At 36.6% G+C, this 11,898-nt stretch overlaps 1 protein-coding gene across 1 annotated transcript; it reads left to right on the top strand.

The window, feature by feature from the left end:
- Nucleotides 1-398: 398 nt before the first annotated feature.
- On the top strand, nt 399-11,596 carry LOC148835074 (uncharacterized). The gene is made up of 6 exons (XM_088916748.1): nt 399-530; nt 1,283-1,365; nt 2,270-2,384; nt 3,790-3,902; nt 10,144-10,258; nt 10,815-11,596. Exons 1-6 carry the CDS (start codon nt 479-481, stop codon nt 10,988-10,990), a joined length of 654 nt encoding a protein of 217 aa, XP_088772874.1. The 5' UTR covers nt 399-478; the 3' UTR covers nt 10,991-11,596.
- The last annotated feature ends 302 nt before the right edge of the window (nt 11,597-11,898 follow it).

The following is an 11,898-nucleotide window of genomic DNA, read 5'->3' as shown; positions in this document are numbered from 1 at the left end:
ATGTAAAAGTAATTCAGTGTTAGGGTATTATTCACACACATTAATAAAATCTGTTTATTAGTTGTATGCATTGTAAAGAAAGAATGTTACACTGGACAAAATATCAGGTCTTCAAAGCACTTGCATATTTTCTGGAGGTTTACAATTTATGTAGAACTTCTTAACTAATCAAATCCATAAATTTCTCTTCTCTAAATGATTGTAAGTTAAAATGTTTATATTTGAATTTAAGATTCCAACCAAACTATTCAGAATTGCTGGTAGAAGTATTGCAACACTATGTACACTGACTCATTAAGCATTTGTGTCATATCCAGTCTGTTCTTACACAATAATTTTTGGCTGCACGTCGCATTTCCTTACATAGTTCAGGGAAAGAACTTTAAATTCTCTGAAAGGGGAACTTTAAAACACTCAAAACATATCAGTGCTACATCTTGCATATCTCCACAAGCTGTTACTGACAATAAGGGATATCATGGGATTAATTAACTTCAGTTGTTTGTTGGTTTTCTGCTTTTTATCAAAAGGTGAGTACTTTATTTTTTGTTGCTCTCAAAAATAAAAATTGTAGTAATAGTTAAAATAAAATAATGGACCACTATGATGATATGTGGCTCCAGGTATTCATTAAAGATTAAGCTGAGTTGTTTTTATGCCCTTTTCACATGAAACATATACAAATTAACTTTAAACTTTCAATCAGATCCTATCTTGAAAAATAAACTGGTCTGATCTACCAAAGTTCAATTTATTGGTCTATGGTCTATTGGTCTAGAATAAACATTGTTTTGGATGTACTTCAAACAGAAGGTAGTACACATCAAGATGGATTTGTGGAGAAAACAGCTCTTTTGAATGTGATTACTCCAGTGAATCCAGATTACGTATCAAAAATGAAAATACACTGACAACTACTGTTAAAGCTTTTTTTTATTAACAATTTTGATTAAATTAAAGTTACATAATATACTTATATATCTGCTGAGTGTCACAATAATATTGGAGAGTATTTCAAGAAGATATTTAAAAAATGTTTTAATCCAAAATGCTTACAAAGAATTTTTCAATAATATGTTGATTTAAATTATTGCAGAATTTGTTGAGTACCACTAAAAAATAAAATAAATACTTTAAAAAACTTGTATCAGTGAGATGTATCATGATTGTTTTATGCAAAGTTCTTTTATAACACTAATTCTGCATTTATGTAGTTGCCTAAAGGGGGCAATTTGATGTTTGAAGTCTGGAATAAGATATGTAACCTGTGCTTGAATTGTAGTTTTCACCTCATCCCTTGCCTCTGATATAAAGAACTGTTCATCCTATTCCACTGAGCCTAAAATCGTCCATGCAGAGCTACAGGTACTGCAATCAATTGGTCGCTTTCTACCACTGCCTGTTTGCTTGTTCTTTTTGGCAATTCATTTACTGTAAATGTTCAGAATAAAGCTACGAAAACACTACTCTATTAACCTTGGCTGCAGGTTGCTCCTTCATGTTTAAACTACAAGTTAATTAGCCACATGAGAATGATTGTAGCCTTCTCTTTATGGGTGCCATGTCAGAACCACCTTGGCACAGTTGCACACCATCTTATAGGCGCAATCCCACAGTGCCTCACAGGATGCCACTGGTGCAATCTTAACAGTGTCTCACAGAACAAGCTGTCCCTCCTACCAACTCCATATATACTCCTAACTTCACATACTGTACCTCTCTGCGCATCAGTCGATGGGATTTCAACAACACTTTAAAGCTGTTTAATAGTGGGCAGTTAAAGAACAATTTGTATTTAACCAATCACAGCAGGAACAAAATCACACTGACTTGGACCTGGAGAATATGACAGCCCAAACCATCTGTTACAAGTGTGAAACAATTCCAAGCTTGTTGGAAATGTCTGAATGTAAAGATAAAATTATCAGTCCTTACTTGAATACCAATTTACTTTCCAGGCACCTTGTTTTATACTGGGATACTTTTCAAAGTACTGAGAACTACATTTCAATTCAGAGTATCACTATTGCCATTCTGCCATTCTGAGAGTTTACACTGGATTTTATTGAATATGCAGGCTTGTACAAAATGATTCTTAGTATTATACTGATTTATTTAACATCTTCATTATAATTATTGAGACATACAGTACTCATAATATGAGTATTTGCCACCTGTGTTTTTAACAAAGTACTTTTCATGTACTGTAAGATAATGTGTTACTTATAATGAATAACAAGTTAAAGCAGATTTTCTTCTCTTCTCATAGAAGTTGGCAGAATGTGTAGGAAAGGTCATTGACAACTGGAATGAAGAGCAGGTTACATCTGTTTTGGATTCCCTGCAAACAGCTATGGATTTACTCAACAAGAAACAAAGACAACGTAAGGCACAGTCAAAATACTTGTACATGTTTGCAAACCTTTTCCTCCACTCCAAAAACTGCCTTTTGCTTTTTCTTGTTCTAAAACCTGATGAATTTCAGTTCTGTTTGCAAGACAGGAGATAGATTGATTTTGTTATGTTAAAAGCAAACCTGCTTGTTTTATTCCCTCTGTAAGTCACACAAACATTAGGAGGCACATGAAATTTGCCATCAGTGCTTTGTATTATCCTTGATCTAGAGTCCTGAAAGCTACTATAATGTGGCTTTGCTGGTCACATCATGTAGAACATACCCATGATTGCACTGAGTGAGGTGGTGAGTTGAGCTGGTAATAGTGAAAATAATGAGGCAGGTCTTCAGTTCTGAACGAAAACAGTAGGAAATGCTTAGCCACACTGAAGACAAAACTGGGATAAAGAAAACAAAAATTAACTGAACCCAGTGGTGGTTTATCATAGGTTACAGGAGACATTAAGGCAAAAAAACCTTATTAATAACCTGTGAAGAATTCCAAAAATACTGAACCATCTTTTCTATTAAAAATAGACCTCTGAAATGGAAAAGTAAATCTCTAAGTACAGTCAAGAATGGCCCTACTATCAGAGCCTTCCAGCCTCAACAGGGTTTAGCTTCTTTAGCACATATTCTTTCTCAGAATAGACTAAACCTGAACATTTCCCTTTTAAACAAAAAACAGAGTTTTACATGTCTATTTAAACCAGACGCCACAGAACATAGCATAATTTAAATAATTTCATAGCATCATTTACAGTAACTAATTTTTAAAATCTATTTGCAGTTCACATATACTATACTGTAATACTTGTATATAACATGACATGTATCAACTATACAGTACACCATTTTTCTTTGAAGAAAGTATTAAGCTGTCCTTAAAGCCATTTCCACATTATGCTGTAGCATGCTACAGTAGATTTACAACATAAAGCACAAAGCTGCTATCTTTTGGGGATCTGCAGGTTTGTCCTGGTTTTTGATTGAACAGGAGCTGTGAAATGCTTAATTGTGCCATACATTTGCTGCAAGAATAGCTTGATCTTATGTCACTGACAGAAAAGGTCTATAAAATACAAAGGACTGCAGATTTCTACAGACCAAAGTGACAATGAGGGTGGCATAGTAGATTGGTGGTTGGATGCTGGGCTCAGCTCTAGCAAGTCCTGTCTTCATGATGGACTTTGCACACCCCTCCCATTTTTTCTCATCCAAATACCATCTTGGCAACATAGGAATTTTAAATGATCGATCAAGATATTTTAACAGGAGGAGTCCCGAAATACATATAAATTACAAGGCACTGAATGCCATTAAAATGACTGTAAATATTGCATGTAAAAGAATATTTTATAATCTAAAGAGTATTTCTATATTTTTGGACTTAGGTTGTGAGGATGTTGTTCCAAAAGAATGCCCAGCCCCACTGCCCCCCAGTGATGGAGGCCTGGTGTGTGTCACTTTCAATGAGACACGCTTCTGCAAACCCATGTGCAACCAGGTAACCACATTGCAACAGGAAACAGCCAGGGGACCAGCATTAAGTAACAGACTGCTTTTGAAACCCCATTCCTGGAGTGTCACCAGCTATCGATTTAAAAAAGGACTAAGCCAGGTTTGCAGAAAAACAAACATGCACACTGTGTCAATGTTAGCAAATTCAATTTAAATTAATGTAGCTTCAAATGAACTGTGACCTTCAGACACTTACTTTATGAAAGTCAGATGTGGACCTGTGACATCTGAACTACAGGGCCCATACTCTGAATAAGCATCTTTGCTGGGTTCATTCAGCAACCTCCCAAGCGTGTTTGGAGTATACAAAAAATATCAGCTATTTTTTTTCTCTAACAGAAAAAGTTCTAACACCTTCACATACAGATAGTACAAATATCTAAAAACCACATTTTGTTTTGCCATTTGTGTCACAAGAAATCTTGTGATATTGAAATCTTTTTACTGCACCCGAAAGCTTACAAAGAACTCAGAAAGCTAGAAAATGCTTCTGCTGATCACTACCACCTAATTAAACCTTTATGACATCATATTCCAGCCTACATGTACTAATACTGTCAATGACACTAAAGGATGAACAAGTGTTCAGGGTAAAAGATAATCTGGCATTTCACATGCAGTGGGCAGTGTGCCCATAGGAAAATAAGAGCCAAGGTCTCAATTTACCAAAGAGCCTATGCTTTATTTTTGTAGAGCATTTATTGTCTTTGTCTCCCATTAAAATGAGGAATAAATTAAAACTGCACAAGAAGCATACCATTTTATTAAAGAAAACAAGGCCTTTATTTCTGTTTATATGTTGAGGCCAGTCTTTTAAACATCATTTTGATATGTTTGAAAAGACAGACAGACTAAATAATCTCTTTAGGGTAGAGATTCCCTCCAAGCTATATTTATTATACCAAATACCTGTAATTATGCTTTGTAATCAGTATTCTTCAGATGCCTTCTTTTGGGCATCTATAATAATAAGTTATAGGTTTATTCCATACTGAAAAGAGAAGAAAGAAAACACAACATTTCAGCTGTGGAGCCTTCTTCAGGTGTGAGAAAGACAGGGCAGTAAGCAAAGGTAAAGTAGCATACTGCATGGAGAACTTTACTGCAAGGAGAACAAAAGCTGGGAGAGAGGAGGAGTGGGATAACTTCAACATTTGTTGAATAATTGCAATAATGGAACTACAAATGGGAACTACAACATCATAATCTATTTTGATACTCTGAAGTTTTTTTATAAAGGCTATTACTTAAAATAGTCAAGATATTAGTTCTAATAAAAACTACAGAATTATATAGAAACAGGAGAGTAGAGATAAGGGATGAATGCTCAGATTGGGGTGTTGTAATAAGTGAAGTAGCACAAGGATCTGTATTAGGACGCTGCTCATTACAATTTACTGTATACTGTGAATTGGAAAAATAAATTCTGGCAGAGTAAACTAATTATATTTGCAGATGATACCGAATTTTGAGGATTAGCATACACTTCGGAAGCAGCAAAGTTATGAACAGACACCAGTCTGGTAACATTTAACATAGATAATTGCAAAGTGCCAAATGCAGGAATCAACAACATAAAAAAACAGAAGATGGAAACACTATTACATTGACACACTATTGTACTCCTCTAGACAATGTGTGGAAGCAATAAATAAAAAATAAAAAAGCAACCACAATTTTGGAATATATAGCTAAAAGTATAGACTTTAAATCAAAGAATGTTATATCTATCTTGTACGATGTTTCATGTGTACAAATTTGGTCACCATATTAAAATTAAACAATATAGCTTCTTTAGAATTAGTCCCACAAAAACAGACACCATAGTAGGCACATTTTGGGGTCAAAGAAATGCCCTACACTGACAGGCTAAAAGAGAAGGATACAAGGGGATCTGATTCAAGAATCCAGAGTTCCTAAAGGTTTTGAATAAGTCAATCCTGTAGACTTCTTCAGAATCAACAGTGAAACACAAACCAGGGGACACAAGTAGAAATTATGGGTAAGTGCATTTAAAACTCAAAATGAGACACTTTTTCGCACTAAAGATTGTGGGTGTCTTGTTAAAGCTGATAAACTTGCGTGTTGAAAGAAAAGGGGTGGATGTGATCCTCAAATCAATTTGATACTAACAACCCAAGGAGCTAGATGGGCCAATTGACCTCTCATTGTTAGCCTTTTTTATTTTGTTGAGGCTGCACTTACTTCCAAAGAGTCATTTACAGTATGACTCATATACCTGATGGAATACGTACACTCACCTGAACAAAAGCTTTTTCTTATAACAAGGATGAAGCTTCTAATGCCTTCTGCTTTCGCTGACTGAATATTATAGATACAAGTAATAAGTTTATTCCATGATGAAAAGAGAAGAAAGAAAACAAAACGTTTCGGCCGTGGAGCCTTCTTCAGGTGTGAGAAAGACAAGGCAGTAAGCAAAGGTAATGTAGCAGGAGAACAAAAGCTGGGAGAGAGGAGGTGCGGGAGGTGGGACCAGGGGACAGACAGAGTGCCAATCAGGTAGTGAGGAGTCAGGATAGGTGAAGAGAGGTGTGAAATGAAACCAGCAATGAATAGAGAGGATTTAGAAGAAAATGAGTCTGTTGAGAGAAGGGGAAAGGTGTGATCCTAGCTGCAGGATAATTTTAGTTTCTGTAGTCCTTCTGATGTGGGAGTTAGGAAAACCATCTTTGAGAACACAGACGGAGAGATTAGTGTGATCATGGCCATCAGAGGTGAAGTGAGAAACAACAGGTATATTATACAACTATTATTATAGTGCTTCCCTACCACCCCAACACACTTTCTATCCCCAGGACTTTTCCATCCTACTGGATGATCCCTCCATTGGAGCCCTCTTTTCTGACCACCCCATCATCTCATATCGCCGACCACCTAATCTGCGCAACCTTCTTGTTCACAGCTCCCTTGACCACCCTCAGCAACCATCCACACCAGCACTTTCCCTTGCAACAGAGCTTGCTGTACTACCTGCAAATACATATCTAACACCACACTTATAAGATAAGACCACTTTATTAGCCATATACTGTACAATTTCTTGAATTAGGAATTTGTCTTTTCACATACACCAGCTTACTCTCCATGAGACACACAGGCAGGGAGAGAGAAGCTTGGGGTCAGAGCGTAGGGTCAGCCATTTATACAGCGCCCCTGGAGCAGTTGGGGTTAAGGGCCTTGCTCAGGGGCCCAATGGAATAGGATTCCTCTGCCAGCCACAGGATTTGAACCGGCAACCTTCCAGCCACAGGTGCAGATCCTTAGCCACAGTGCCACCACTCCCCTCATTCAAGGCCACTCAGGACAATTCTGGATCACTCAGATGACAACTTGTACTTCCAGCAACCTTATTTACTGTATCTCTTCCAGTACATGCCCAGCCATCTACATTGGGACAACAGGAAGGAGACTCGGAGACTGCTTCAGAGAACATGTGAGGGCTGTGAAGATTGAAGATTTCTTCAAACCTATTGTTTCTCATTTCACCTCTGATGGCCATGATCACACTAATCTCTCCGTCTGTGTTCTCAAAGCTGGTTTTCCTAACTCCAACATCAGAAAGTCTACAGAAACTAAAATTATCCTGCAGCTAGGATCACACGTTTCCCCTTCTCTCAACGACAGACTAATTTTCTTCTAAATTCTCTGTATTCATTGCTGGTTTCATTTCACACCTCTCTTCACCTATCCTGATTTCACACTACCTGATTGGCCACTGTCTGTCCCTTGGCCCCGCCTCCCGCACCTCCCCTCTCCCAGCTTTTGTTCTCCTGCTACATTACCTTTGCTTACTGCCTTGTCTTTCTCACACCTGAAGAAGGCTCCACGGCCGAAACGTTGCGTTTTCTTTCTTCTCTTTTCAGCATGGAATAAACGTATTACTTGTATCTATAATATTCAATCAGCGAAAGCAGAAGGCATTAGAAGCTTCATCCTTGTTATAAGAAAAAGCTTTTGTTCAGATGAGTGTACGTATTCCATCAGGTATATGAGTCATACTGTAAATGACTCTTTGGAAGTAAGTGCAGCCTCAACAAAATAAAAAAGGCTAAAAATGAGAGGTCAATTGGCCCATCTAGCTCCTTGGGTTGTTAGTATCAAATTGATTTGAGGATCACATCCACCCCTTTTCTTTCAACACGCGAGTTTATCAGCTTTAACAAGACACCCACAATCCTTAGTGCGAAAAAGTGTCTCGTTTTGAGTTTTAAATGCACTTACCCATAATTTCTACTTGTGTCCCCTGGTTTGTGTTTCACTGTTGATTCTGAAGAAGTCTACAGGACTGACTTATTCAAAACCTTTAGGAACTCTGGATTCTTGAATCAGATCCCCTTGTATTCTTCTCTTTTAGCCTGTCAGTGTAGGGCATTTCTTTGACCCCAAAATGTGCCTACTATGGTGTCTGTTTTTGTGGGACTAATTCTAAAGAAGCTATATTGTTTAATTTTAATATGGTGACCAAATTTGTACACATGAAACATCGTACAAGATAGATATAACATCCTTTGATTTAAATTCTATACTTTTAGCTATATATTCCAAAATTGTGGTTGCTTTTTTATTTTTTATTTATTGCTTCCACACATTGTCTAGAGGAGTACAATAGTGTGTCAATGTAATAGTGTTTCCATCTTCTGTTTTTTTTATGTTGTTGATACCTGCATTTGGCACTTTGCAATTATCTATGTTAAATGTTACCAGACTGGTGTCTGTTCATAACTTTGCTGCTTCAGAAGTGTACGCTAATCCTCAAAATTTGGTATCATCTGCAAATATAATTAGTTTGCCAGAATTTATTTTTCCAATTCACAGTATACAGTAAATTGTAATGAGCAGTGTCCTAATACAGATCCTTGTGCTACTTCACTTATTACAACACCCCAATCTGAACATTCATCCCTTATCTCTACTCTCCTGTTTCTATATAATTCTGTAGTTTTTATTAGAACTAATATCTTGACTATTTTAAGTAATAGCCTTTATAAAAAAAACTTCAGAGTATCAAAATATATTGTGATGTTGTAGTTCCTATTTGTAGTTCCATTATTGCAATTATTCAACAAATGTTGAAGTTGTAAAGTGAGTCCACCAGCAAATTAAGACCCTAAATTCTGGAGTACCAATACCATAAATAACTGCATCGTGTTCAATTACCATTATACAGTATATGTACAGTACATACGTAAACAGAAACAAGTGCAGACAGGCAATTAAGTACTTTTCAGAGAGGCTTAATAAAAGTTTGAATATTTATGACACTAAAATCCCAGTTACAAGGACAATAATATTAAATGGAAATTAATGTTCCATCTTATTTTTTCCCATAATTTGTTATTTTGATCATTTAATTATTACCCTATTAATGGACTGAATACTGTGTTGACATATTACAGAGCAATTCAATATTTTCTCGACTGTTCTGCTCTTTTCTGCTTATACAAATTTGCTCAGCAGCAGCTTCACAAAATAGTTTATCCTAGTCATGACACTGCTGACAATAACTCGTGATTGCCCCTTTCGTAATCAAAAGAGCAGCATAGCATACGATGCTATATTGTATTGTATGCCAGCAGCCATATCACCCTTCCACTCACAACTGGCAAACCACAGCAGCTCAGCAGGTGTGACCCTGGTCAGTACCTGAATGGGAGAACTCCTGGGAAAAACTAAGGTTGCTGCTGCATTTGGTGTTAGTGGGGCCAGCAGGGGGTTGCTCACCCTGCAGTCCATGTGGGTCTTAATGCTCCAGTATAGTGACGGAGACACTTTACTGTAAAAAGGCACTGTCCTTCGGATGAGACAAAAAACTGAGCTCCTGACTCTCTGTGGTCATTAAAAATCCCAGGGTGTTTGTCGTAAAGAGTAGAGGTGTAACCTCAGTGTCCTGGCCAAATTTCCCAGTGGCCCTTACCAATCATGGCCTCCTAATAATCCCCATCTATAAATTGGCTTCACCACTCTGTTCTTCTCCCCACTGATAGCTGATGTGTGGTGAGCGTTCTGGTGCACTATGGCTGCTGTCGCATCATCCAGGTGGGGCTGCACCTTGGTGGTGGTGGAGGGGAGTCCCCATTAACTTGAATTATTATATTGTTGGGTTATGTTAAAAAGCATGCTTTACAGATGACTTTCAAAGCTGTTTTCAGCAACGAGAAAATATAGCCAACTTTCTGGCCAACTAACTGGCTTTGTCTTTTTTTAAGGAGTTTGATTTTGCATTCTTGAGGAGAAGTCGATTGTATGAAACGTGTGGAAAACACAACAAAAACACGTGGAGCACTCAGTACATTGGTGGAAATACACTGGCTGTCTGTAACAGTGAGTTTTTCAATATTTTAATATATAAATGTATTCAACAATTGTATCACTGTGTAGCACATACTGCATATGTACTGCATTAAATGTATTACTTTAATTCATGTTTTAAAAAAAAAAGCATATGAGGCATTCTGAAAAAGGTTTACTCCCAGAGGAAAATTTAGGAATTTTAGGAAAATTTATTGACTTTGACTGTTCTTCTTCACTATAGCCTTTAGACTGTAGTGCCTAGATTTTTCTATCCCTGGAAGAAGGACTATTACTCTTATATAATATATGAGATCAACTATAATCTTAATCTGTAGATACATTCCATGCTAAAGGTACTTTCACTTTAGAAAACTTCCCTGCTAATAAAGTCAGATCACAACATTAGAGAGACTGTCAGTGTTATCATTTACCATAGTATATTCTCTCTGAGGTATACTGCTCTGCTACACATCTGTTTTGGTAAACACTAAAGATTAAATACTATCCTTAAATTTAACCTTTCCCCTTTATTTTATTTTCTCCTCACAATTACTTTAACGAATATGCTGAATACTTTTCCCCACAGAATCTACATTGCATGTTTCTGGAGTTAATAGCACATATTTTCCAAAGGACCAAGACTGCAAGAAAACGAAGTATGATCAAAAACAACAGATAATAAACACCTTTATTCAGGAGCTGGCTGACCGTGGCATAGAAGACAACCATAAGAAGGATTTTGACTGCCTTATCTGTGGATAAAAAAAATATCCACTATCCACTGATACACAGGGTATGGGCTTAAAAATAGTCTCCAGTCTACACAACAGTATATTCACTTTTTAACTTACACATAAACTCCTTGTATTCACTACTTATTCTATGTTTACTTATAAAATAATAAACACATTTACAATTTCAAAAACTTTTAAATGGTTACAATACATCCCTCTTGTAAGTGTACAGGGTAAGTGTTGTGAAAGTCGGTTTTTTTTAATAATTGTACCATGAGGTCGGTGTTTCAGATAATTAAAATATATTAGTTGAAAAGCTGATGAGCTGTCAAAGTCAGAATTATAATAAAGTAACTGAAAGTAAAAAAGGAAGGACTAGTGTCATGGGAAGATGGGATCATCGTAAAACACTCGGGGGAAGATAATGAATAGGGCCGATAGGACCATGCCAGGAATGGCATGAAAGAATAGGTTGCTTGACATTGCCTTTTTATTTCACAGATGCCTGTTTTTATCATTATCTTTTCACACTGGTCAAATTTGATGTGTTATCAGTCCTTTTCATTTGTTTAGATTAGACACAATGTGCGTGTCAATAACCAAATAAAATGCAGAACTTAAAAAATACCACCTACTCCTGCCTGTTTCTCTTAACCTAAACTGTAGATATTTAGTTGTTCAAAGCAATGCTAGTTGGAACAAAATTGTAACATATTTCCACAGTAACATTTAAGTTATAGGCCTTAACGTAAACCACAGAAGCACTGATTTTTGAGGAGACTAAAAACCATTAAAAACTGCCATCTAATGTTTACAATATATAGTGTCTTACCACATGTCTAATATAATTACATTTAATAGCTTATTACAGCTACCAATTACAGGGGCAACATGTCACAGCATTGATTCTATAGGTTGCTGTCAGATGTTCACAGA

The sequence above is a fragment of the Atractosteus spatula genome, chromosome 5 (assembly GCF_055471065.1).
Source record: "Atractosteus spatula isolate fAtrSpa1 chromosome 5, fAtrSpa1.hap1, whole genome shotgun sequence".
Lineage (NCBI taxonomy): Eukaryota > Metazoa > Chordata > Actinopteri > Semionotiformes > Lepisosteidae > Atractosteus > Atractosteus spatula.
This window is presented reverse-complemented; position numbering and strand designations above follow the sequence as displayed.